At 47.2% G+C, this 26,344-nt stretch overlaps 5 protein-coding genes and 1 long non-coding RNA gene across 10 annotated transcripts; 3 read left to right on the top strand and 3 right to left on the bottom strand.

The window, feature by feature from the left end:
* Nucleotides 1-765: 765 nt before the first annotated feature.
* asphd2 (aspartate beta-hydroxylase domain containing 2) lies at nucleotides 766-6,554 on the top strand. Of its 2 annotated transcripts, none has more exons than XM_003974739.3 (4): nucleotides 766-983; nucleotides 2,409-3,483; nucleotides 4,034-4,147; nucleotides 4,389-6,554. In XM_003974739.3, exons 2-4 carry the CDS (start codon nucleotides 2,649-2,651, stop codon nucleotides 4,517-4,519), a joined length of 1,080 nt encoding a protein of 359 aa, XP_003974788.2. In that variant the 5' UTR covers nucleotides 766-983; nucleotides 2,409-2,648; the 3' UTR covers nucleotides 4,520-6,554. The 2 variants fall into 2 exon arrangements, with proteins under 2 accessions (XP_003974788.2, XP_011613779.2); XM_011615477.2 differs by lacking the exon at nucleotides 766-983 and adding an exon at nucleotides 1,106-1,264.
* A 298-nt stretch (nucleotides 6,555-6,852) lies between these two features.
* On the top strand, nucleotides 6,853-13,043 carry cabp1a (calcium binding protein 1a). 2 transcript variants are annotated; one of them, XM_029829118.1, is made up of 7 exons: nucleotides 6,853-7,955; nucleotides 10,887-10,917; nucleotides 11,108-11,251; nucleotides 11,327-11,436; nucleotides 11,515-11,589; nucleotides 12,063-12,135; nucleotides 12,211-13,043. In XM_029829118.1, exons 1-7 carry the CDS (start codon nucleotides 7,254-7,256, stop codon nucleotides 12,234-12,236), a joined length of 1,161 nt encoding a protein of 386 aa, XP_029684978.1. In that variant the 5' UTR covers nucleotides 6,853-7,253; the 3' UTR covers nucleotides 12,237-13,043. The 2 variants fall into 2 exon arrangements, with proteins under 2 accessions (XP_029684978.1, XP_011613778.1); XM_011615476.2 differs by lacking the exon at nucleotides 6,853-7,955 and adding an exon at nucleotides 9,344-9,901.
* Nucleotides 13,044-13,149: 106 nt separating this feature from the next.
* Nucleotides 13,150-13,952, bottom strand: LOC105418018 (uncharacterized). The gene is made up of 2 exons (XR_003886536.1): nucleotides 13,592-13,952; nucleotides 13,150-13,351 (listed from the first exon to the last, which is right to left on the bottom strand). It is a non-coding gene; the product is annotated as an uncharacterized lncRNA (long non-coding RNA).
* Nucleotides 13,953-13,956: 4 nt separating this feature from the next.
* Nucleotides 13,957-18,698, top strand: mlec (malectin). Its single transcript, XM_003974737.3, has 6 exons — nucleotides 13,957-14,198; nucleotides 14,477-14,697; nucleotides 15,105-15,283; nucleotides 15,568-15,744; nucleotides 15,841-15,898; nucleotides 16,425-18,698. Exons 2-6 carry the CDS (start codon nucleotides 14,496-14,498, stop codon nucleotides 16,667-16,669), a joined length of 861 nt encoding a protein of 286 aa, XP_003974786.1. The 5' UTR covers nucleotides 13,957-14,198; nucleotides 14,477-14,495; the 3' UTR covers nucleotides 16,670-18,698.
* A 394-nt stretch (nucleotides 18,699-19,092) lies between these two features.
* On the bottom strand, nucleotides 19,093-21,002 carry LOC105418022 (uncharacterized). The gene is made up of 3 exons (XM_011615543.2): nucleotides 20,519-21,002; nucleotides 19,843-19,987; nucleotides 19,093-19,521 (listed from the first exon to the last, which is right to left on the bottom strand). Exons 1-3 carry the CDS (start codon nucleotides 20,904-20,906, stop codon nucleotides 19,239-19,241), a joined length of 816 nt encoding a protein of 271 aa, XP_011613845.1. The 5' UTR covers nucleotides 20,907-21,002; the 3' UTR covers nucleotides 19,093-19,238.
* A 348-nt stretch (nucleotides 21,003-21,350) lies between these two features.
* hps4 (HPS4 biogenesis of lysosomal organelles complex 3 subunit 2) lies at nucleotides 21,351-25,607 on the bottom strand. 3 transcript variants are annotated; one of them, XM_011615474.2, is made up of 12 exons: nucleotides 25,344-25,607; nucleotides 24,853-24,943; nucleotides 24,576-24,719; nucleotides 24,387-24,494; nucleotides 23,619-23,735; nucleotides 23,283-23,377; nucleotides 23,138-23,210; nucleotides 22,935-23,056; nucleotides 22,339-22,867; nucleotides 22,019-22,154; nucleotides 21,807-21,918; nucleotides 21,351-21,679 (listed from the first exon to the last, which is right to left on the bottom strand). In XM_011615474.2, the coding sequence occupies exons 1-12, from the start codon at nucleotides 25,373-25,375 to the stop codon at nucleotides 21,508-21,510; spliced, it is 1,731 nt and encodes a 576-aa protein (XP_011613776.2). In that variant the 5' UTR covers nucleotides 25,376-25,607; the 3' UTR covers nucleotides 21,351-21,507. The 3 variants fall into 3 exon arrangements, with proteins under 3 accessions (XP_011613776.2, XP_011613777.2, XP_029684977.1); XM_011615475.2 differs by having other exon boundaries at nucleotides 23,619-23,678; XM_029829117.1 differs by lacking the exon at nucleotides 21,351-21,679 and having other exon boundaries at nucleotides 22,001-22,154.
* Between the last annotated feature and the right edge of the window lie 737 nt (nucleotides 25,608-26,344).

Below are 26,344 nucleotides of genomic sequence, written 5' to 3'. Positions count from 1 at the left end.
AAGTTTGTTTATGTGTTTGCTGAGTCATGCCGAGGTTTTACCTGCAAAATTAAACATGTTTATGCCACAAATACCACTGTTGTAAAATATCCCCAGTGAATATAATCCTGATATAGGCAGTTTACTGTACTAACACTAAAACGTGTTTTGTTTTTCCAGCTTCAGAACCAGTACACATGTGGTTAATCAGATGACTGCAGCTATGACGTCTGAGATTTTAATCATGTTTTCAAACGGCCTTCTGAGAATATACTTGTAATTGATAAAATCTGTAGTGAATGTGATATTTTTCAGAAATTTGGTGCAAATCTTGTTACACTAATTCTTTGGATGCCGGTTAGCTAACCTTATTCCTGAATTTTCCATAAGATTAATGTGTTCCTTTGTTTATGTGTAGAATGTTTGATGAGTAGCATTAATATAACACTGTCAAAATTCAATTGGGTAGTCATTTAACATATATTACGTATATAAAATTAATGCCTATCATTCTATCACCTTTGCCACCTACAACCCACTGAAATGTTGCAATTTAATACTGCACGATCGCAACAAAAAGGTCATTAAAGATATTTGAAATGTGAAAATTTTCCGATGCCCCGAACCTTAGCTTCCACCAGTGTCTGTGTGTAATAGAAAAATGAGCAATGTTTATTTATGATTTCATGTTTGAGGTGTGACTGGTTACATTGCGTTAAAGTGGACCAAGACCTTTATTTTGGAAGAACATCAAACAGGAAGTCGAGTTGTTTCTTCCGGTGTTTTCTTCCTGCTTGGAGGTTTTTGGGGATTTTTTTTTCCCGGCAGCAGCTTCAGTTTTTACACTAACATCACGGAAATCTGCCGGGCGCGAGCGCGCACTCACGCGGCGGAACCATCCGCTCAGAGCCGCGTCGCCTCTTTATCTTTCGGAATCCTTCCGATTCACGAATGTGTCCCCGAATGTGGCGTTGCTGCACCTGAGCGCCGCTACAATTACCGAGGTATGGATACCCGGAAAACATGTGTGTGTGTGTGTGTGTGTGTGTGTGTGTGTGTGTGTGTGTGTGTGTGTGTGTGTGTGTGTGTGTGTGTGTGTGTGTGTGTGTGTGTGTGTGTGTGTGTGTGTGTGTGTGTGTGTGTGTGTCCCAGTTGACGCAGTGCTCTGGTCGTATTTTGGTGACTGGCTCGTTTGTGTTTGTGTTTATTTTCATGAGAAATCTCCATGTTTAGCGGCTAATCGTCCACCAGAGGATGATCTATCGGTCCGTGCTCCTGAGTGAAGGTTCGTCGGTGGTGTTAATGTGGGCGGAAGCCAGCAATCTGTAATAAACGGCCTTTTATTGCGCGTTTAGAGTAAAATGCAGCAGTGTGTCCATGACTCATGGTTTTGTAGTGTAGGTGGGTGGCGGATGAGGATGGAACGGGGCCAAAATGTGCACGATATTCTAGAAGGCTCAATTTACAGAATTATAGTCCACAATCTTCACCGTGGTTTTAAAAAGCCTCGAGTTCTGAGCAAAATCAGATGCTAACGCCAGAATTCAGAGTCGATCAAAGACAAAAGTCGAGATTCTGGATCCAAATAAAGCCCCACTTCATTTCAGGTTCTTTTTTTGTTTGGGGAAACACATCTTGATTCATGACTCAGCATATGTGAGCAAAATATTGCTGTTAAATACTTTTTCCCCCCAGCTGGTGAGGAAATGTTCTGTTCGTTTTCTCAGGAAGAAATAGACAAAAGAATCAATTCTGATTCAATCAAATTTCTGATTTTGATTTATGACAGATTACTGAAATTACTTAGAGATGATCCCAGGGAGAGCCCCGATTATCATACATCACATTTGCACTACAACCGGGGGGTCACAAATACAGTTCTTTGTGTGCACCTTGTTTCCCATGTTTGGTGTTGTTTCTCTCAGAACTCAAAATCTTTCATTACTTCCAACACTTTTAAACGGCTTCAGGTTTGACAGCATGAGAAAGACCACACAATGATTCCGGTTACAACGACGCTCTCAAAACTAGAACACGAACGTTTAAATTGACGTGATTGATTTATTATCTCAGCTCCTCGGCATCCTGCATCCCATGTTACCATGGTAACCAGTGTCAGCCTCTCCTCTGCAGGAGTCTCTGGCATTACTAGAGTTAAAATGAGACTTTTGAAGATGTTCATCATCTGATCGGGATCAAAAAAGACTTAACTGTCCGCTCCACCTGATGCTTGCTAGCATATTGCTAACGTTTTAGCCGAATCTGTTTCATGAGAAGAAAAAATGTTCTGTGGGAAACTGTTAGCGGCGCTTTGGTTCGGCGTTGACGTGCGTCTCTAGGAGCTCCTGCGGGTTTGGCAAGGATAATGGGACGTCTCCCTGTCTGCTTCTCTGCTGATGCCTCCGTCTCCTCCTCTCTTTGTGTTCCAGAGAGCTCCTGTCCTGGCGGCGCCGCAGCGTCTGTCTGAGAGCGAGCGGCGCGGACGCTGTGACATGAAGCCAGACACGAGCTTCCTCTCTGTAGAGCGCTGCCCATCCAATCAGCAGATTGTTGACATCAGCGACGGCCTGAGCTCACCGGTGCCCCCTGTCGGCCCAGACCGAGCGCGTTAACTGTTCCTCGGCTCTGTTTCTGTTTCAGTCGGACTCAGCCGGCGCCCCCGGGTCACGATGGAATGGTGCCTGGAGAACGTGTGGGAGCTGGCGGCAGGAGCGATGCGGTACATCAGGGAGTGCGAGGTTTACATCTCTGCCGTGGCCACGTGTGTGCTGCTGCTGTTCCTGTGGTACTGCTACAGGATGGGCAGAGATCACAGCCCGAACTACCTGTCCGGACCGGGACGCATCGGAGGCTTTATGAGCTCGGACTGTCGCAGCCGGGCCAAGGGGAAGCACGGCGTCGGAGTGGACGAGCAGAACGGTTTCGCGTTCTGTCAGTCGCCCGAGTGTTTCCGCTGCACGAGTGCTGGGGAGAGTCTGAACCAGCGGCTGTATCACAGCCTGCAAGAATACGCCAAGCGCTACACCTGGTCCGGCATGGGCCGCGTCCACAAGGGGGTTCGCGATCAAGGTCGCTACCTGAACAGCCGGCGCAGCATACAGCGGCCCGAAGTCTTCTTCCTCCCTGACTTGCCGTCAGCGCCGTTTTTCTCCAGGGAGGTCCAAAGGCACGACGTGGAGCTGCTGGAACAGAGCTTCCCCACGCTTCTCGCCGAGTTCGAGAACATCTACCAGCCAGCGGGGCCCGGAGGCGCCGCCCTCCCGCCGGGCTGGAGGGCCAACGCCACTCCTCGTGGGCAGTGGTGGACCTACTACCTGGTGAACCAGGGCATACCGCTGGTCCCCAACGTGCGGCGCTGTCCTCGCGCCTGGAGGGTTCTGGGTCAGCTGCGCACCTTCATCTCCAACAACGTGTTCGGCAACGCCTGCTTCTCTGTGCTGACGCCCGGGGGGCTGATCTCCGAACATTACGGTCCCACAAACATCCGACTGCGCTGCCACCTGGGTAAGAATGAAACCGGTCCGGGAACCTTCTCCACTGCCACCCGAGTGTCGGACGTGTGTGGTTGTTCTTCATTAGTGGACAGGAAGTCAGCGCGTGCCCTGAGTTGTGTGAGCGGCAGCTTTACAACTTCCTGCTCCAGTCTGTGGAGTAGCTGAGTAGAAACACAACAATCATTTATTGGTTGCATATTGTCAACGAGGAGTTGGAGCGTTTCTGCACGGCTGCTACACACTTCCTGTTTTTAACATTTTCTGGAACTGGTTATTTTACACAAGTCAGAAGTGTTATTTTTATGCCCGAGGAGACAAATAACGTCACCTCCTAAAGATAAAGACTGAATATTGTTCACATAAGTGAGAGGATTCAAAGTGAAACTGGTTTAAGATGAGATCTGCAGCTCAGACGGACGACACCGAACATCTGCAGGTTAATTCAACTGAACCTGAAGCTGTTTCCAGCTCTGTGGGATGTAAAAACGACACATTTTGGCTTGATGGGAACTGTTCTCCACTGAAATAGAAAGTTCTGTGACTGATTTGCTGTGTTCCAGGTCTGCGGGTGCCCCCCTCCTGTGAGCTGGTGGTGGGCGGAGAGCCTCAGTGCTGGTCTGAAGGCAGCTGTCTGCTTTTTGATGACTCCTTCCTCCACAGGGCGTTCCATGAAGGTGAGCAATGGTCACAGGATGGTCTCGACGTCTTCGTTTATCACGCAGGTTTCTGGGCGACCCTGCTACGGCTAAATTGTCTCCTCGTGCTCTCGTTTCTGCTCGAACTTCCTGATGCTGCTGCCAGGTTTTCCCTTGACTCCTGTCCCTGGAAATATCGACCTCATCTTCCACTTCTGTGCTAAAGAAAACCTTTGAAGTCGAATTTTACAGGGGTTTCTGGTTTTTTTCTACCCTGCAGGCACCTCAGACGACGGCCCCAGGGTGGTCTTCATGGTGGACCTCTGGCAGCCCAACGTGGCCGCGGCGGAGCGACAGGCCTTGGACTACATTTTCACTCCAGCCCGTTTGGAGGACAAAGAAGGGAAATAGGTGCGAGGAGGTCATGGCGGCATTTTCTGCCTCCAGGCCGCCGTCGCTCTCGCTGTGTAGATAATATAATCTGGCCTCGCCCCAAAATGTTCTGATCACATGACCAAACATTGGGCCTCAGTTATCGTTCGCATCCTTGTAGTAATGATGTGTAGTGAAAAACGGGAACGAGAGCCAGACTTTTTAAATGCACGTTGAGCGTTTCTGTTTATACGATATCCTGAGTGGGTTGGCTCGCTCATTAACCGAGTATTGATTAACCTGCCTAGAAAGGATCGACAGTTTGGATTTTTGGTGATTTGTTCAGATCGCGAACAAGGAAACAGAAGCTGAGCATTTCCTGTTTGGATATATGTTGCTGGGTATTTCAGGCTAATGCTAGCTCTTTTAATCTTCACCTCTACTCAAGGGCTCCGAGCGTTCAACCTTTAACGTTACTGATCCAGTCAGAACTTTTGTTAGTTGCCAGTTTTTGGATCAATGTGATTCCAACCAGCTGCTCTGAGCTCATCCGAGCTAAAGTCACAACTGCGTCGTTTGCTGTTAGGCAGCGCAACAAAGGATAAATGAATCTTTCGCTCCAGTCGCGTGTACCTGTGCTGAGGGTAGAGCGCCACCTCGTGGAGCAAACAAGATGTTATTTTTCTTGCTAAATTGGTGTGAAGATTTAACGGTTTTATGTTCCGTCTGTAGGCAATAACCAGAACGGTGCCAAGGTAGGTATGTAAATTAAGAACCTTATCAACACTTACTGCATTTCCTCCGTTACGCTATTCGTCCGTTTCCGTTTTGGTTCAGAAAACGCTAAAATTGTATTTTATTACTTTAGATGTTCTCTGTAGAACGTCCCTGGGCAATAATCACCCCTGTGGATGATTGTTTACGTCATGATAACTGAGGCCCAATGCCGAGCGTGACGCAAATGTTTACAGACGCGCTGACGTCGCGTCTCCCGCCTGTGTCGTACGTAATCGTGTCCTCTGAGAATTCAGTCCTGCTTTACGTCACTTGGTTAGAAAAGCACATTTTGAGCTCAAACTGTGTAGAACGGCCGGACATGATGCGTTTTTGGTCAATTTACTAGCCTTTTCTCCTGGTTGTATTTGATATCTGGTTTGTATCCCTGTAAATACGGAACAGTCTGGGCTTTTTGAATGATTGGACTCTGTTTCTGTCTAGATTTTCAGCTGAAGTTGAACATTTTGTCCCGCCTCCATGCAGACGATGGAATCATTATTCTTGATTGTATAAAAATGTTTATGAAGTTCATCGTGATTCCGTGACGCATCCTGTTTCAGTTGTTCTGGATTTCTGCTGTTACTGAAATTAATGCACATGCTGTAAAGGAACAGTTCTGTCAGACAGGAACAATTCTGCCACGGTCACGCTACTTACAATGTTAATGTCATGACCAAGAAACGGTTTCAAACCTTCCAAATGCGAATGAGGTAGCAGCGAACTCCCTCAAACTGGAGGTTCACTGGTCGGCCACTGGGTGTCGCTGTTATACAGGTTGACCTTAGCTCAGGTAGAGAGAAAACATCAAAAATGTCCTTTAGCTTAGCAGAAAAAGTTCTGTCACAGGTGTTTACATGTTCCTGTCTTGTTTCAGGAGAAAGTTGACCTTGGATTGATTCAGGAGTCGGGAACTTTTGAGGGAATTCTGTGTCGACGATCAGCGAATCGCTGACGGCGGAATGTTCCCTTCCTGTGTTGAACTGTTCCTTTAATCCTTCATCTGTTTGCATTTGCAGCCTACAGACCTTCGGGAGCTTTACAATCACAATACAAGACGCTCGTCCGTTTAATTGTGATGTTTACAAAAGTGAAACGTTTTAAAGTTGTTTACAATAGTCAGACTGAGCTGTGTGTGACCGCTGTCGTCAATCCTCTGGTGAGCATGAAAAGTGTTTGCTTCAACGCTGAGGCAGGGGCCTGTTTACAGCCGTGAAGGGACGGTCCTTCAGTGTCCTCGTATGCTTTTTGAACAGTATAATTCTGTACATTTAATAAAGGGTTGAATCTCTTATTTAAACGTGCTGTCAAGCGTGTGGCCTGCACACAAGCACAAGATTGCAGCTTCCCAACTGTCTCTTCTCTCCAAAGGGGCGTGATTACTTTTTTTTTAAAAACTAGTTTTTCCCATCCGGGATGTGTCCTATAGCGCCCCCTGCATGTCGCCCGGAGCATTAGCTGCTGTTTTTAATCATTTGGTTGGAAAATTGAACATTTGCATTTGAAATATGCCTGACAGTTTTGCATACTAACGCACACGGTGGCTTTTCCAACAGGTGCGTTCAGAGGTTCAGGTTAGAACTGGATTAAAGGGTCAAGGTGCGAGTCAGGGGAGTAGATTATGTAGAACATTCCTATTAAAAATAGAAGTACTAACGCGGGTGTGTGGCCAGACCACGCCCGTCATAAAAATCGCCAATATTGCGCAAATATTTCCTGCACAGGTTCATGTTGCCACTGGTTTTGTCGGCTGGCGTCGTCGTGCACCTGTCCACACACGTGACCACCGCGGAACCACTACTCATCAATTTTTAAAAAACAGGGGTACGCGCTCTGCACGCGTGCGTGGAGCCCGTGCGCCTCCCATCCGCGCTTCCGCACCGCAGTCAGGTGATGAGCGGCAGCCGAACTTCGCGGCTGCGCTGCGCTGACATGTGTCGGAGCGAAAACGGTGCGTAACGGCGAGGATGTCGACGCCGACCGGAGCGGATCCGCAGTGATGAGCTCCTCATTCCCAAAATCTGACTCTACGACCACCTTGCTGAAACCCACTGCGGTACGGAGACTGCCACACACCCCCGAGCGCCCGGCGGAGAACCGGAGGGTTCAGCATCAGCATCAGCACCACCACCGTCCCAAAGCCGAGGAGTCCTCCTGGTCGGCCGAGTGCGACCTCAGCTCCCGCAGACCGCTGTGCCACCCGTCCCATGTCGACAGCCCTGATACAGGTAACAGCCCGGGCGCTCGAGGTAAGAGTAAACCCCAGGAACAGCAGAACCACCAAGGTCCTGACCCACCGGGGTCCGGCGAGCCGTCCCGGTGTGTGAAGGAGCGCTGCAGGTCGTCCAAGCCCCCACATCGGCACCACCACCACCACCATCACCGCAGAAAACACCGGGAGGAGAACCTCGCTGCCAACGACACGGAGCCCCGTCGCTGCCCCAGGAACCCCAGCTCCGTCCCCAGGGTGGCCTCGCTGGACGACACCAATGACGAGCGAGTCCCCCTCTGCCAGCCGCGGGACAGCAAAGGGGCCAGTCCGGCCGAGAACGGCGGCGGTGGAGCCAGCAGCCCGGCCGCGTCCTCCTGCACCCTGGTCCCGCTCTCCCACCGTTCCTCCCGGCGGTCCCGGAGGTCGAGCACCGCGTCCTCCGCGTCTGACATCAATTTACGCACCATCCTGAACTCTTTGTTCGGCCAGGTGAGACTAGATCTATGCTTCACATGTCACACTCACTGTTTGAGGTCAGCGTGGAGGGTCTTAGGAGCCTCCTCCTGGACCTCCGACCTCATATCCTGAAAGTACCTTCAAGCTGAACCGGAACACGATCATGTGTGTGATGCCCCTGAACGCATCATGCATCATTCCTTATGTAAGTTGTTCGTTGTCCTACCTCCTACAGACCTCCTCAGTCAGGCAGAACTTCCTGCAGAGGTGGAAGATCAGATCAGCCAAAAGAAAATGCTCTGATGTGCAGCTCACTCAGAAAAAAGACCAATGTTCTGACGGATGGAGGGTTTTCTTCTATCTGCACGAGAACCTATTTACATAAAAGCTGTAACCAAACTAGTTTTCAGGTTTACATTTAAAATTCCCTTCTTCTAAAACCTTCTAATATCACACCATGAAAATGACAAAAGGTCACGTTTTACACACACGACAAACAAGAAGAAGCTCCACAAAAGAAATGGAATGAAATAGACATTTGAATTGTTGGGCTTGGTGACAGATCTGCCTCCACGTCTCCAGTGTTATCTGGGGCTCAGGGATTTTCATCTGATCTTGACTCTGGTAGTTCTCAACCTGTGTGTGTGTGTGTGTGTGTGTGTGTGTGTGTGTGTGTGTGTGTGTGTGTGCGTGTGTGTGCGTGTGTGTGCGTGTGTGTGCGTGTGTGTGTGTGTGTGTGTGTGTGTGTGTGTGTGTGTGTGTGTGTGTGTGCCACCGGGGAGTCTTGAAAACATTAGTGTGACCTGAAAAAAGCTGAGGCGTTCAGGGACGCACTGGAAAACACATGTAAGTGAGGCGTTCAGGGTGCTTCAGCTGAGGTGCTGATTTCTGACATGAAGGAGACCGGGCTGGGGGTCCTCGGATGACGCCCGAGGTGCCCTTGAGCTCGGTACTGAACCCCGGAGGTACCGAACGAGCTGGCGACTCGACCAGGGGTGCACCCAGCCTTCACCTGTACAAGTAAATACATAAATAAATAAACAGTGTAGGTGGAGTCACGTGCCTAAGGTCGTTCTGTCCTTGTGTTTAGCCGACAGTGATGACATCATCTTCATCACGTGGGGTTGTGAGACAATAAAATATTTACTGATGTATCAGATATCACATGAGCCCATGAAGATAAGAAGATAGAAAATGTTAATGTTTAACACTTTTATAGTGGAATATTTGGCTAGTGATGCTGAGAATCGATCAGATCAATATTCCTCTTTTCCTGATAGCTTGCATCTGTGTGTTTTTCCTGATCTGGTAAAAGATAAAGCTGCTAAAGCTACAGCTTCATTCAGTCATTGTGACCGGGAACTAGCGCCCTCTGCAGGCGCGGCAAATATAATAGTTTTTACCTCATAACTGTATATTGCTCATTGCGGTTTTTCTCAGTTAGAAATAAAATGTTTCTGTGAATATTGGTCAGAATTATGTCTCTAGAGACAGATGGGACAAAAGACAAAAATATGAAGTGAAGCATTTGCTGGTTTCTAAATATATCATAGGTATTTGCCATTGTTTTCTACTGCGACTAAAAGAGAATTAACTTCATTAACGTTAGATGCAGGACGGCCATCAGGTGAAAAAAAGTTTCCATCTGTGAATGTGATTTATGTCCATCCTGGATTTGGAGCAGACGGAGCGTCTCCCTCTTCTCCTTTAATAGTCATACGCCAGTTTCTGCCTCCCCGTCGCTCCTTCGGCTCCTCGCTCTTCTTGCTCTTCCTCCCAGCTGTTGCTAAATCCTGATAGCTCCAGACTCTGTGCAGCTCGCCGTCCTCGTCTGCTTCTGAGACTTCATGGGTCTTGTTGAAACCAGAGTTTACGTTCCGCTCAACATGCAAGCTGACGGTTTAACGGAGGAGAACTCCTGGTCGTTCTTGTTGCCTCTCTTTGGAGTGAAAGACTGCCTGGACTGGCCTCTCTCAGCGGTATGATTGTGCTTCCTTCTTCTATATATACACACCTTTGCGGCTGCTTTTCACCTTCTCTACTCAGACTTGAAGAGTTTTGTGTAATATATTGTTAAGCTTTTTGGCCAAAGGTCACCACGTTGACCTGTAAGGAACAGCTGGTCTGGGGAAACCTTAAGAGGTCCATCAACATAGGTGTCACCTGATGAACACCTGAACCCTCCTGGTCTTAAACCTGAACTGGTTTCTCTGACAGCAGCGGCTCCCTGGAACATGTTTGGTTCCGTGATGGTTCCTCGTGTGGCATTTGAGCTCGTGTTTGTCCCCGGCTGTGTTTACAGATCCTGTGACAGTGAATAGGCACGCGGTGCCAGTCCTGACATCAGCAAAGGTAAACTGTTATGAACGATTGGTGGAAAGTAGTTGGAGATAATGGGAGCTCTAATGGTTTGTATCTGCTCCTCCTCTGGAGGCTCATGGATCAGCTGATCCAGCTTCTGGGTTTCACCCCGGGAAATAAAACTGCCCGGGGCACTTTCAGCTTTCCCGGCAGGTAAATGCTTAGCTTAGCTTAAATGCTGCCGTTAAACATGTGCAGCATTTTGGGGGTTTGTGCGGTGATTTAGGCTAATTCTTCTGGTCCATTATGTGGCTGATTGATGGCCTTGGTTCCTCGTGTCCCAGCAGTTCTGGTCGGACAGACCTGACATCAGCTGTCTGTGTGGTGTTTACATCCCCAGTGCTCCGGCGGTTAACCTCGCGGGCTTCTGGGATACATCAGCCCCTGTCTGCCCTTTAAATGTTGAATCAACTGTAAATAAGTGGTGCAGAAACAGATCAGGACACAGAGGTTCTGGTTCCTTGTCTGGACGGGTATCAACGTTTTGACAACCAAATCCAGGCTGGTGGTTGTGACGGAGACAGCAGTCAAATGTTGTCATCAAGAGCCATGACATCATTTTACACATGACGAATAAAGAAATCTTTTTCTGCTCCTGAACAGGACAGAGAGCTGCGGCCAGAAGAAATGGACGGTGAGTTTTTGTCCTTTATGATTCTTATACCCGTTAAATGGAAACTAATCCAAAAAAGACAAATGCAAAAGAGTCACGGAAGTCACGTTTTGGCCACAAATTCACAAATCAGAACTTAAAGGCCGCCTTTTTCTGTCCTGGATGTGTGTCGACATGTCCGAATGTTCACGTTTGTCTGAATGTCCACCAGAGTTGCGAGACGCCTTCAAGGAGTTTGACAAAGACAAAGACGGATTCATCAGCTGCAAAGATCTGGGGAACTGTATGAGAACTATGGGATACATGCCGACGGAGATGGAGCTGATCGAGCTGAGCCAGCGGATCAACATGAACCGTAAGGACGTGAACACACACGTCGGCTGGATCACACACGTTTGCTGCGGGAAAACCTGAATCTCTTTGTCTCCAGTCGGAGGACACGTGGACTTTGAGGATTTTGTGGAGTTGATGGGGCCAAAACTACTGGCGGAGACCGCAGATATGATTGGAATCAAGGAGTTAAAGGATGCGTTCAGAGAGGTGGGCCCGTTGTTTTGGTGCCAGAGGTTCTGGTTCCTCTGCTCGGATTAATGTTCTTCCTCTGACGTCTGTTCTCAGTTCGACACCAACGGAGACGGCGCAATAAGCACGTCTGAGCTCCGAGATGCCATGCGGAAGTTGTTGGGGCAGCAGGTAAGTTTGGATCAGAACCAGTTCTGTTTGAGCTGACAGGCCGAGGCCTACAGAGTTAATCAAAATGTTTTAAGCTGGCAGCACTGCTCGTTAGCGTGGTTACATTTTATCTCAACTGTTTGACTTCTTAACTAAGTTCACCAGACCAGAACACGTGATCTGAACAGCTCAGAGAAAATAAGTGGCCCAGTCGAGCGACCCAGTGAGTGTCAAGGTTAACAATGTTGACACTCAGTCGTAAATCAGGGTTTCACACATCATCATTAAACACAAGAAAAAATTAACCTCAAAAAACGTTTGATCGAAAAATCATGTAAAGAGGTGACGCGCCGCGCCACCAGGGGGCGACAGAGGCACGTTTCTGTCCACTGTGTCAACTGTCTTTGTACAGTAAATATGAATTTTGTAAAACAGATCGTGAGAAGAACGTGCATATTTTTTTATGTTTAGTGCTACAACATTTTTGTCATTAGGTTGGACTGAAGGAGGCTGAAGACATCTTGCGGGACGTGGACCTGAATGGGGACGGCTTGGTTGACTTTGAAGGTGAATCACCCCACAAAAACCAAGCGCTGCTGACGTCCTGAAGGTCATTTCTAATCTTTTCCTCTCTCCTGTCAGAGTTTGTACGAATGATGTCTCGCTAGGGTTCTTGACCCAATGGGTCCTGAATGTGAAGTGGAGTCTGGCGCCGTCCTGGACGCTACAACCCAGAGATCTCTGAGCCACCCGCATCTGAACGACACTGGAACCCAACCTCCTGTTGAGGAGGAGTCACCTTACATGGATTAAGTGTTCTTCCTGATGAGTCTGCTCTCCGATGGAGGCAGAGTTCTTCGCTGTAGCTGATGATTGTCCAAATTCTGTTTTTGCACTTTAATTCTCACTTGGAGCGTCCCGTCTCTTCTCATACGTGTCTCTGCTGTCAGGACGAGAATGTCTGCACAGAAACCGTCCACCTGTGCTCTAAATGAATGTTCCATGTGTGACGCTGGTGTTCCACACAGGAACTCCTGTGGCAATAGGTCACGTGTACTGTGAGTGTATTTTCACTGTGCTGGTCCGGTTCTACAGCAGAACTGGGATTTGTGTGTCATGTTACCAATGCAGCCTCAGCCAAGAGAGTCAGAAAGGGGAGAATTTTAAGTCTGAATGTTGGTAAAAAAACCAGTTGAAACCATCTAAAGTTCTCAGATACAGTAAATGATTGTGTATGTGTTGCTTCTGGATCGTTGGTGTTGTCTCGTCAGAGCTGCTGAAGCAGCGGTAATGTACGCGGACGCAAATGTAGCTGTATTGTATGTTCATGTCAATTTGATTGTAATGTCCAACGCATATGTGTTGTCACAGCAGTTCTTATGCATGCCAAAGAATTTACTACATTCTGTACGCACATTTGCAAATACAAACATTTTCATCAAGTTGGTGTCAATTAAAGGTGTTTACAATTTGGACCATTTTCTTTGCTGATGAATGTTTTGGGATGCTAATGGTAACTGGACAGTAAAAAGAAAGTTTTTTAGAAAAAAAATTAATAATCACAAATATCAACAACTCTAGTTCATGTCAGTGCTTACAGTCGCCATCTTTATTTAAAATGGTCCATGGTTCGGGACGAAAAACAAACACGCCCCCTGCGGTATTGTTGCCATAGCAACCGTCTTCATTCACTCCTTTCTGGTCAAGCGTGTGTTCTGCGGTGGACTCTCCTGATTGGACGAGATGCTGAACATACCATACCGGAAAAAGGGGGCGTGGACCCCTATTAAAGGACAAGTGCGACACATGACGTCTTAATATGTTTCACCTATTAACACAATCCTAACAAAATTGGATTGAGTTTTGATTGAAATTGAAAAGACAAATTTATTGGAAAATAAAACCCGTTTCGTACTGTTCAGTGTTTAAAGCGGTGTTAAGGTACTGTTATAGCTTACTATGTTATGTCATGTACAATATAATGAAGTACTATTAGCTTGCGTTGGAACAGACGTACACATACATTTTTTTTAATGATAATACGTTCTCTTGATCTCTGGAGATGACCTTCCGCATGAAACCTGAGAGGTTAACCTCAGGGCGAAGTATCCCAACGTTCATTTGACGTGGATAAAAAAGACTTCCGGGTCCTCGTTTCTGGAAACCACCCCCTGACTGACCGAGAAAGATTTGTGCGATTTTATTGTGCTTTGCACATCATCATTATTTACAAAATCTTCCGTGTAAATGTGATTTGACTATAAGATAAATTAGCGTTGAAATATTTACAAAGCCTTATGTCAAAGGGGCGTGGTCTCGCCGAGCTTCCTTCGCTGATTGGTCACCGGCAGGCTAAAGTTCGGTAGTCCTGTTCCGCCTTCAGCAGCTAGCAGGAGTGCTGCTCGTTTCCGATGCACACATTGAATGAAAGTCGATGTAGCATCAGTTTGCGGACAACAGCAATAAAGAGTTCGTGTGTTTGATGAGGATTTTTCACGTCGCTGCCGCTGGAGAGACCGTGTTTGCAGAGGGAAATCTTCACATTGGGGAAAGATTGATTTTGTGCAGAGAAAGACAGAGATATTTCCATTAGCCGGGCTCTCACAGACCAAGTATTTCTGGTTAGACAGGTAGGTCTGCTAGCAAACAAGCTACAGTTTCTGTCCAAATCTAACTGTAAAATGATTTCACGTGATCAGAGTGGGTTTCTTGACATTATTTATGACACTTGCTGATGAATATAATGTTTTATTGTAAGGGTACTACCGGTATCGCTGCTGTTAGCATGTAGGCTAATTCAGATATCATGTTGCATGACAGGATGGTTAGCTCCTCTGGTTAGCTGACCTTACATGTGCTGTTGCATGGTGACGCGCTAACGTTATTTCCGACGTCTACCTGCCTGTAGGTTCGGGCCGTGCGGGGTGATGCAGTGGGTCGGGGCGCAGCTTGTCGTCGGGCTGCTCGCAGCGGTACTGTCGCTGCTGACGGAGCAGTGCTGGGCGGAAAGCGGGGACCCGAGGCTGGCTGAACGGGTGATCTGGGCTGTCAATGCTGGAGGTGAAGCACACGTAGATGTGCACGGCATTCACTTCAGGAAAGACCCGTTGGAAGGGAAGGTCGGTAAAGGTGAGTGGTGGCTTTATTGCTGATGTTTAAATGATCCTCTGTGGATCCGGAGGTGTCTTCCGTAGTAACGAGGCTAATGAGGAGTCAGCACAGCGCCGTAGAGCTCCGCCCTTCAGCGTGGAGGTCAAGCAGGTGCTGATATGATCAATTAGACGGCACCAACATGTGATCTCGCTGATGTTGTAATTTGTGGTTGGGAGACAGCTCAGAGTCACTGCAGCCTGCTGTACATTTTAAAGTGTGCAACTTCCTAAATTTGGCTGTACGTTGCCTCGTTGATGGTTAAAACCAAGTTCAGCTTAACGTGGCTAACAGCTGCACATACCACATGTAGATTTTATGGAAGTGCCCATTTTTGAGGAAGTATTAAGCGGTACAGCTGAACATGCTGCTCTTCTTCTTTAAAGCATCTGATTACGGTGTGCGTCTGCCAATCCTGCGTTCCAGTCCGGAGGACCAGATCCTGTACCAGACAGAGCGCTACAACGAGGACACTTTTGGTTACGATATTCCCATCCGCGATGAGGGCGATTATATACTGGTTATGAAGTATGCAGAGGTTTACTTCGCACAGTCACAGCAGAAGGTATGGAGGCAGTGCTGCTGGATAAATGGTCATAAATGCTGCACCGGCACACACACACACACAAACGTACGTGTGTGTTTGTGATATGACATGAACACGTGTACAGAAGAATGAATTTGTGATTTATTTGTGTTTATATCAATCATCAATGTGGAATATCGACTCGCACAACATAAACCGCATAAAATCTAAATAATTCAAAGGTTTTGCTAAAATGCTGAAGGTGGATTAGGCAGGCTGGATGATGGACCGCTATTGATCTCCAAATCTGGTGATCGGAACAGGTGTTTGACGTTCGTCTGAATGGTCACATGGTGGTGAAGGATCTGGACATCTTTGATCGAGTGGGTCACAGCACAGCTCACGACGAGATCGTGCCTTTCTCTGTTCGGAGGGGGAAGCTGAGCGTGCAGGGGGAGGTGTCCACGTTTAACGGGAAACTCACCGTGGAGTTCGTGAAGGTGGGAATTCTGCTGGATTTCTGACGCATTGATTATAAAGTTTGATTGCTTCTTCTGCAGGTAAGATCATCCTCAAATGTTATTTCTGCATTTCAGGGTTACTATGACAACCCAAAAGTCTGCGCTCTCTACGTGATGAAGGGGACTTTAGAAGGTGAGAACATAAGTGCTGCGGGGCAGAGTCGTGCATTTCCGGAGCTTCCTCATTCGGCAGCAGTTCTGAATACACCTGGAATTCTCCTATTTCTATTGTATGTGATTGAAATGGAATTCTGATCCTCTGCTCAACATGGGCTGAGCAGCACCTGACCCAGTTCCCTAATTTTGATTTTCTTTCTTAAACTCAATTTAAACAGAAAATTCTGGACATGGTTTTTTATTCTTTTTTATCTTTTATGAGTAGATTTACAAGAAAAAGAAAATGGTATGTTCACACAAATGTAACCTCCAGCAGCAAAAATCATCAAACACACATACACACTCTCACACACCTGGTTGACCAGTTCAGTTGTTTCCAGTCGACCTTGAAAGCTCCAGCTGGGATTTTTCTCACTGATCTGGAGTCGGGTTGAGCTTCGAGGGCCATGTTGACCCCTTCTGCAAAGGTCGTCTTTAGCCGCCCCACGTGTTAAAAACACTCTTCTTTCCTGGGATAATTTGGCTCCTCCTTCCCTCGACAGATGTGCCAAAGCTGCAGCCTCACCCGGGTCTGGAGAAGCACGAGGAAGAAGAGGAAGAGGAGGAGGACAGCGAAGGAGGCGAGGACGGTGGGAAGAAACGGGCCCAGGCAGTTGCAAAATCCCGGGTCCAGTCGGGCCCCAGAACACCGAACCCATATGCGACCGACAACAGCAGCCTGATGTTCCCCATCCTGGTGGCGTTCGGAGTCTTCATCCCGACGCTCTTCTGCCTCTGTCGGCTGTGAGCCGAAGGGGGCGGAGCTGAGACGTTGAGGACAAAAACACTTTGCTACTGTTGGGGGGGGGGGGGGAGAAAAGGAGGGGTGAGACTCTGGAAAGTTCCAACTCTCCCGAACATTCCTCAACATCTCCGCAGAAACCAGAGTTGGATTTCTCATCCGATGACTCGGCAGCCATTCTCTGCTGTGATTGGTTCATTTTTAGAAACACAAATGCTGAATTTGGGCAGGAAGTAGTTTTGAATTTTGAGCGGTTTTCACACATGTGCTTTTCATCCAGCCCGGTTCCCAAATATCGCACGTTTCAAAGTGAGAATGTCCGAACTCTCGTGTCTGATTTTTCCTTTTGCCTTTTTCTTTCTATGCCTTTGTTGTTGTTGTGTTTTTTTTTCTTTGTTTCACCAAAGAATTTTCTTCTTCTGTGGAAAATGTTTGGTTGCTGCCTGTTGAGTTCTGCGTTGCCTCTCAGCTGTGTGTCTTTGTGTCTTCTGGAGGAAGACGAATTTGGGAGATCGTTGCCATTGGGAGCGTCTAAGCCAGGAGCTAACACCAGGAGCTTCCTGTTGTTCTCGCTCCCCTTTGAGTCCTCTCTGACGTCCCGGTTCCTTTCCAGAAGCTCCATTTGGGGTTCTGGTTTCCACTGCAGGTGCTCCACGCTGTGCAGACGTCACTCTGCCTCTTTTCACTCATTTGTCTTAACGGAAAGGTTTGGGTTAATGGTTCAGGGGACGCGGTTCCTCTCTCTGGCCTCTTTAACTGAAGACTTTGCTGCTCCGTCTCTTCCAGACTTGTTGAATTCAGCACCAAAGTCTGGTTTGTTCTCTGCAGCAGCTGCTGCTCGTGAAGAACATCCACGAAACAAACGTTCCTCAGCTTGTCCTCCAGGTAGAACCCTCTTTGGTTGCTGGTGGAACTCGGTGGTCTAACGTTATCGTGCTTCGCAACATGATCCGGAACCATTTGAGCCTCATCCACGGGTGAAGCCGGGCTTAAACCTCCAGCTTTACCTTTGACCCGTTTGTGTCCTGGAGGTTCTGTGGGAACCTGTAAAAATTAGGGAGCTCCAGTGAACCATTCGGAGAAGACCTAGGTGAACGGTTCTGGATGAGAGTTCTTTGTGAGCTTTGTGAGACGTTCCACTGCAGCAATCTAATTTTGGGTCCGGAAGACTATTTTGTTCTGTTTTTTTTCTAAAAATCCACACTGATGTTTAAACTGTGGAATCACAGCGTAGTCCTCGTGCAGCATGCGGCTCCTGTAAGGACCCGAACACGTTTTTTTTTTTTGTTGTTATATTCATTGATCTCAAAGGCTTAAGTTATATTTTAAATCGAGTAATTAAAATCTAATAACATTTTTAGAGGACCGTCTCAAATATGGACTGAAATGATTTTGAAGAGAAGAGACAGAATTTAAAATTGGTGTTTTAAAAATAGTTAAATCTCATTTATTCGGGGATGTTTTGATTGCGTCGCTCCTTCATTTTCTGTGTCTCCTTCTGTGGTGTCTGAGGTGTTCAGGCTTTTTTTTTTTTTTGTGGCGTTTGTTCATCGTTTTTAAAAGCAGCCAACAAATAAATGAGATTATTAATGAATCAGAGGTTTTATCCTTCTAATTTAAATTAAAGCTGATCGGGTTTGTTTGTAGGATCAGATTTCTTCAAATGATTTTTTTTTTCCTCAGGATGTTTTAATATTAGTGTGACATTTTGCACTGCCTGGTGTATTTTACCCTTGTTGTCATTTTTGTGTTTTGTTGCCTTGAATAATTGAATACATTGAGCTTTTTACCATACCGGCTTTTGCTTTAGCAACTCTTTTTCTTTCCTCCAACTGTTTTCCATAAAAATCCACAGAAGCTGATTATGAAGTTAAAATTAGGATTTCTCTTTGATTTTAAGGTTCCGAAAACAAAAGCAATCTTGGAGGGGAAAAAGGTAAAAATAGCAGAATGTGGAAAAACTTGATTAAAAACAGTATTCTGGAAAATTTCAGAGCTCTGAATGAGGAAACGTTGGCTCACCAGAAACCTTTAACTTTCTGTTTTTTTGGACTCTTTTGTTTTCTTACTTAGATCAGATTTAGTGAATAAATAAATGAGTAACTGAAAACCAAACCAACCATTTCTTGGTTTTTCAGAGCAGCTGAAACCTTGAACTCAATATTAGCGGCTCCATCTCCAACTTTTACTTTCTTGATAAATATTTCAGTTTATTAAACAAGAAACTTTTGGGTTAAAGGTCTGAAGTTGGATTGCAGGTGTGATATTTGCTACTGGAGGTTCTGGTGGTTAAATGATGTCATTGTTTTAATTTAGCTATTGTTGAGTACTTGTCACCTTTTCCTCCATAATTGTAACTAGGAGAAACTATTCTGAGGCTGCAGCCGTGCTACATTTAGGGACTCTTCTCTAACAGAGGAAATGAGACACAGACTTAGACGGAGCTTTAATAACCATAAAATATCATTCTCACTATATACAGCAGCATATATAAACACATTTCACAACATTAGATAAGTTAATAATAAATTTTGGCGTAAAAGTGCATATTTTCCCGACAGTTTCTTCCAGCTCCTCAGTAATAGGCCACCATGAATGGCGGCTGGGTCAGCTGAACGCCGCGGCCCTCGCAGCTGACCTTTGTCCTGTCCTGATGACAGTCCAGGGCTAGGCCCAGGTCCAGAGCACCGCCGCTCCAAGCAGAGTCCTCGCTGTCCATCCTGAAAGACTGCGTCAGTCTCCAAACACCCTCTGAGAGGTGACCTCCTTTGGGTTCTAGCGCCACCTGCAGCCGCTGCATGAGGAAGAGCAAATCCAGCCGCAGCTCCAGCGTGTCGCCATGAGACCACAAACTGTACCTGCAGAAGGTGAGAGAGAGCTGACTCCACATTCCCAAACATAAACAACCACCCACCCATCAGCTACAGTTCTCTTTAAGATGGCCGACACATCACTGCTAGCATAAAAATGACGACCTAACATTTTTACAGACGCTAGCTTTGCAGTTAAAAGATCATGTAAAATAAGGCACCTTATATGGGGGAGGGGCTTATGAGGATTAATGCAAACCACCACCTTCCATGTTTTACTTTCCTCTCTTCATGCTGGCCATATATTGCACACTCAGAACCAGACCAACTTCCTGTCAGACAAGGAAGAGACGGGACGGCATGTTTTACCTGGTGGGGAGGCCTCGCTTTGCCGCTGCAGACAGGACCGGATGGAGGTCCAGCTTCTGCGGGTTGGACAGCTGGAGGTGAAGCTCTGCTCGGGTCAGCGCCAGCGACAAAACTTCCCTGGTGAGGAGAAACTCCACATGAGAACCTGAGGAGGAAGAGGAGCTGATCTGTTAATCTGTCAGCAGGACATCAATTAATCCCTGCGAGGGTCATTTGTATGCAGATTACAGGGTTCACCCGACCGGCCGTTAACACCCGGAACTCCACCAACCTTCTCTTTAACTCATTGTCCTCCATACCCTCATTAACCTCCTGACTATCCTCAACTTTACATCACAATATTTGTTTTTAGAGCAGAAATCTGGAAGAGAATTGAACTGATGTGAGAAAATGCTGAACAGAAGATCCTTTAATTGTTCATCCAAACAAATTTTCAAAATCTTGTGTCAAAAAAAGGGACTTCTTCCCCAAAAGGTTTTTGGGAAAGCTGAAAATCTCAACGTAAGAATTAGATTTTAAGCAGATTTTCTCCTACATTTTGACAGTTTTTGACAGTTGGATCTTCTTCAACTGTATCGAGGATTAACTCAACCACTTTTTCTTTTCTTTTTTTTTAAATAGTAACTGCAGATATTTGATTTCATTGCAGTGCAATCTTCTCAGAAGCGCGGTTTACCTCCTCTCAGGCGGCCTGGTATCCCTCTGACGCTGCCGCAGCTCCGCCGCTCCTGACAGCAGCGGTAGAAGCGGCGCACGAAGCTGAACAGCGGTTTCCCCGGGAACAGAAGGGCCTGGAGCGGCGACTTGGGTGAGTAGGGCCGGACGCGGAGCTGCAGCACGGTGCCGGCTACATCCTCCTCCACGGCCAGATTCTCCTGCCAGGGCTTTTCCAGGTCCGCGCACCGACCGCGCTCGCCGTCCGCGGCGCTGCGCCTCCACCGCGCCGGCGCCAAACTTTTGAACGGAAACTCCCGTGAATCCACCGCGCGAGCGACAACTCCAGGTTCCCACGTGAGGAGGAAGAAGAGGAGGAGAGGAAGCGGGAAACTCCGGGATGAGTCCATGATCGCTGCTGTGGATCTTCTGAGGCGGCTCCTTGGACTCCGGCTTTATACCCACCTAACAAAGGCCGCATCTCCACGAATCCTGGCCCACCTCTCGGACCCTGCCCTCCTTTTGTTGAGGCGCTTCTCCTCCCATCTGACCCCCCGCGGCTTTCTTTAAATGCGCGTGCATAATGAGGCGCCCAGAGGAGCCTACACCCCCCCCCATTCACTCAGCTAATGACCCTTAATGACTTCAGATATATTTACAGCTGTGAAACAACAGTGCGACCTGATTAATAACGAGCTTATGAACGCGTCTAAACACGATCCCGCCATTACCGGAATGGTCACGCTGAGAGGGTCACGTGGTGTTTACCGCACGCTCAATTTAACAAGAAAACGTGACATTTCTTAATTAAACTTGGATTTTTTTCAGCCAGGGGAAAAAAGAAAAGTGATAAATTATGAAAATAAAATATTGAAGTTTTATTTTTGATGTTTGTATGAAAAAAGCTCAGTGTTTTCAGCAGTTGTGAATAAATATTAGACTGTACAGGCAAAAAAGGCTCGTTTAGGCACGGTTCCATACAGACCCCCCCTTCCCGGGGGGTGGGGGTGCTCATAGCAGGTTCACGCCGTGCTTCTGGAGCCTGTGGCGGGCCTTGCTGGGCAGCAAGAAGGCGCTGTCCTGGTGGTTTGGGATACCCGAGTTCCTGAGCGTGCCGCCGTGCTGTTGGAAGTAGGTCTCCTGGGCAACGGTGCGGGTCCCATATACGGCGGCACTGGCACTCCTGCGGTGAGAACCGTGAGTGGTTTTTTTTTTAAAAAGAGTATAAAACTGTAAAATATAATCCTGTAACTCCAGCGGGTTGTAGAACTCTGACAGATCTGGCCCCACCCCCACGCTGCGGCGCTAACCTGATAATGGCCTCCTGCAGGGTCTCTGTGGTACAGAAATGCGAGTGAAGGAGTGATGCAGCCCGGACAAAAGGACGCTCGGCACCCGCCCCCCCTCCAGCAGACAGGTTGGCTGCAGAAACATACAAAGGGGGAACGTTACCCAGGATCACAGAGCTCGTTAGCTGTTAGGTCATGCACCCCCCCCTCCCCACCCCTTCATCAGGCCTCACTGGTGAGTGTGCTTTGGATGCTGTCATAGTGGGCAAAGCTGTAAAGTCCAGGGGGGCCCTGAGCCCCCGGGACCCCTGGACTCATGGTCCTGAGGTGGGCTTCCAGACCGTTGAGGGACGCGAGGCTGCTGTGATACTGAAACCAGACAGGAAATACATTTTAGCACAAACACGTTCACACAAGCGGAAACAACTGCAGACAGAGCAGCAGGTGGGTGGGGTTAAAGGTGGGCGGAGCCTGCAGTAACCACAGGAGGAAGTGAAGAAGTTACAGATGTTCTGTCTGATGTGGCGCAAAGATGAGGGTTGACAGTCCTCACCACTTCCTCCATGGAGGTGGAGTCATTCAGGAAGTGAGGTTCTACCAGAAGAGCCAAAACTAGACCTTTGACCCGGTGCAGGTACAGCATCATGGGGATCAGCGGACTCTCGTGTTGGCTGTCAGAGCCTCCAGAGCCCAGAGGCTGAGCAGTAGTTCCATCTTCCTTCTTGTCACATGATCTCCTCTCTGTATCCACTCCTCTGCTGGTCAGATCAATTGTGGCGGTGTCTTTGCTGCACGTCTGTTCGCCGCCATGCGCGTCTGACCCAGAACTCTGACAGCGGTGAAACTGTGGCTCGTCCTTCTCCACCATCTGTTTACCATTTAAGTGGCTGGCAAGATTAGTGGCGCCTTGTGATACAACTGGGCAGAGGACAGCGTTGCCCGCCACTTCAAAGGACCCCTTCTGGGGAACCTGAGCTGAACCAGGGTCCGAGAGGTCAGAGTCGGTGGAGCCTACATCCGATAACGTCCTGGAGAGACGGGACTTCAAAGGCTGGGAGTCTCCAGCTGGAGTTAACTGAGAACTGAAGGAGAGGACAAGTCTGGATGATAAAATTCAGTCCTAGCGGCGGCCATGCAAACAAATCTTACTGGAGGTCTTTGTGGACAGGCGTTAGCTGCAGGTACTGAAGTTCAGAGGCAGTCAGGAACACTGTGGTGGAGCTAACGCCACCAAACCACCCAGAGCTACTGGCTTCAATGTCCTTCTGCGCCTGAAAGACGTCAAGTTTAACCAATTTAGCAGCTGCTTGTGCTCCAAGAAGATGGTGTGTTTTAGGACAGGGGCGGGTTACCTTTTTGTACGTTTCGTTCTCATGAACCATCACCTTCATGGTGAGCTCTGGGAACATCTGTGTACTAACCACTCTGGAGGAGGAAAAACAACCTGATATTTCCATAAGGTAAACGCTCACCGAGGAAGCAAACATGCTAGCTCACCTCCCTCGGAACAAGATACATCCCGCCAACACTAGAGGGCAGCGCTGACACGCCTGAAGAATGAGGGCCGCTTTGAGTAGAAGAAGTGGGTCAACCTGAAAACCAACAGAGCTGGGAGTCAAGAAAAAAAGCCTTGGACTGCAACTGGTGGGATTCCAGAAGGACTTCTACTAACAAAGAGTGCCCACTAAGTCCTTATTCAAAGAGGATAAAAGGACTGTTGATGCTGGGGGACTTCATTACACATCTTTACATGTTTTGACTTTGTGAAAAATACTTCTAATATGCTTTTGTGCTGTAAGATATTTGCCTGTGACTCGTGTGAACAAGACGTACAATGGTGGAGTCGATGGTCTTCAGGCAGCTGAAGATGTGGTGAAGGTCTGTGGAACCTGACTGGAGGCGAGACAGATACTGAGCCCAGCGAGCTGCTAAAATGTCCCGACTGTGAATCTAAAAATAAAACCAAGCAAACTCACATTGAATACAGAACTAACCCTGCTAGTTCTGTAAAGGAATAACTTATTTATATGCAACTGAATATGCCAACTCTATAAGTGTGACAAGCAGTCCTGCAATACCGAGTTCATCCTGTGTGTATGTACATAAAATGACACTTGTGCCCACAGGAGGGTGGGTGGCTGTCAGTAGCTCAGTCTGTTAAGAACTGGGCTGGGAAGCAGAGGGTTCCTGGTTCAAATCCCCAGGATGGACAAAACATGGTTGGTTGGCTGGTACCCCTGGTCAAGGGAATGCTGGCAGTGGGGGAAAGCAACAGAACACCCCCAATCAACCATGCTCATATAACTCCCCCAGAGGTGGACCCCCCACCCCCACCCCCATGGCCAAGAAGACAAGATTCTGTAACTGTTGGCATAACTTCTTGTTATTTGGTTGATTTCAGGCTCTGAATAAAGCCCTACAAGAGCCTGGTCCTGCTCAAGGTTTCTTCCTGTTAAAGGGGAGTTTTTCCTTGCCACTGTTGCTTGTCTGGGGTCAGGCCCTGTGATTCTGGAAAGCACCTTGAAACAATTTTGATTTTATAAGACACTATATAAATAAAGATTGATTTGATTTGAAAGCACATTCAACAAAATGAATCACCTGGTAGCTCAGGCTTATGGAGCCATTGTAGAAACAGAAGAGGCTTATCAGCTGGTCCAGGAGCTGGCAGATGCTGACAGAGGGGACCTCCACCGGGCAGCCCAGTGCCTGCCACAACACACACACACTAATTTAAGATTGATAACATTATTTAAAAGCAAGTTGAAGAGCAGGGGGGCATTCACACACCCAGAAGAAGTCATCTTTAACACGGATGGCAAACTTGTGGCGTCGCAACCGCAACACACGGACCGGTGAAAAAGAAAGCTCTGACACACAGCGGCTGACACCGGCCAGCTGACCACAGATCAGCTCCTGTTGGTCCAACGGCGTCTGACAGAACACACACGTGAAGTAAGCCAGGTCATAAAAGTCCATAAAAACATGGACCGGAACATCAGCTGAGTTAAGAGGACACAAAGTAGGAAATAATCATCTTTGAAGATCTGACAAGCAACTTTCAAACCTCTTCAGGATAAAAGTAGCAGATGCCTTCTCTGGTCAGGTCACCTTCACCTCTGACCTTTGACCCATCATACAGGAAGAAGTAGGAACACCTGAGGGATTAACAATGACAATCAGAAACTGTTTCTCAAAAATGCTCCATTCGTAACAATTTTTTTTTCTAAATTTCTGTTTTATGCGCTCAAAATAACAACACTTTCTCTAAATTATAGCAAAATTAGAGTTATTGGAAGAATGAGGGTATTTTAAGTTTTAAGTATTTTAAGATGCTTTGATCTAAACTCTTAAAAGCTGATTTCCGGTGAAATCCAACATCCACAACAAATCAAACTGATGTTCTGGGTAATTGTGATCCTGGTGAAACCCAAATAAAGCCTACCTGGACCTGAACGCAACACGGAACCACCTGTGCACGTGCGCGGGGTAATACTTATTTTGTTATTTCGTTAATGGCAGGACGTCAACACAGACGGATCAGAGCCGGGGATTTACCTCCTGGAGTCTGGCGGAACCTGCTCAGCCATCACCGAAACCGTGTCCAGAAAACTCCAGCGGGACTCAGAACCTGGTCGAACCTGGTCGAACCAGGAGGGAGCAGCCGAATCGTCACTCCTGCATCAACACGCGCACTCGTAGCATGGTGTTTTTCTCGTTAAAGTTCGCGGGTTCGGGCTATGTTCGGACGCTTCCAACAGAACCGAATCAGCGTGACAGTCTTGGAATTCAGGTCAGTCACACGGAGAAGTCACGTGAAATTACGGCGAGCGAAGAGGGACAAACGGGCCGCGCCTTCGTCCGGGTAAACGCCTTCTAGTTACTTTTTTTTTTTTTACAGCTATTCTAAACTAGTATAACAAGTACTTGAATATAAAGGATTCTAAAAACACGTAAATAAATGTCTCATTATGATTTCTTAATGTATATTTTATTATTCCATGTATTTTAAATTAGTTCATTACAAAGATGTGAATTGTGATTTAACAAGGTCTAAAACAAAGGTTGTGATTAAAAGTAGAAATATAGATTCGTCCGATGGCTGCACGCCGGAAAAAACTGTACAGTTCTGAATTTAAGATTTTATTAAACTTGCATGTTTAATAGGGACCCAGGACAAACATGGAAAACCTGATCTGCACAAGCTATGGCTCAAAAGCAGTGTTTTTTTTTTTTTGTTTTTAAAGTCATACACTGAAACATAATTAAACCGTAGCGAATCGTTTGAAAACTTCGACTTTTTCGTTTTTGTTGAGAGAACTTAGAATGTATGACGTCAGTCCCATGCAAGTTGTTGTCAGTCTTTTGTAGGACCTAATTTTGATTCTGTCACCCAGCATAACCACTTTCAGTTAAACTGAAAACCCTGTGAAACACCTGATCAAACTCTTCTGTCACTTTCCCCGAGAAGCCAAGGAATCCGGATCTCGACGCTCGATTGAGGATGCCTTATGGAGCCGACCGAGAGCGCGCAATCGCCGATGGCCGATTAAAATAAT

Source organism: Takifugu rubripes, chromosome 21, assembly GCF_901000725.2.
Source record: "Takifugu rubripes chromosome 21, fTakRub1.2, whole genome shotgun sequence".
Taxonomy (NCBI): domain Eukaryota; kingdom Metazoa; phylum Chordata; class Actinopteri; order Tetraodontiformes; family Tetraodontidae; genus Takifugu; species Takifugu rubripes.
This window is presented reverse-complemented; position numbering and strand designations above follow the sequence as displayed.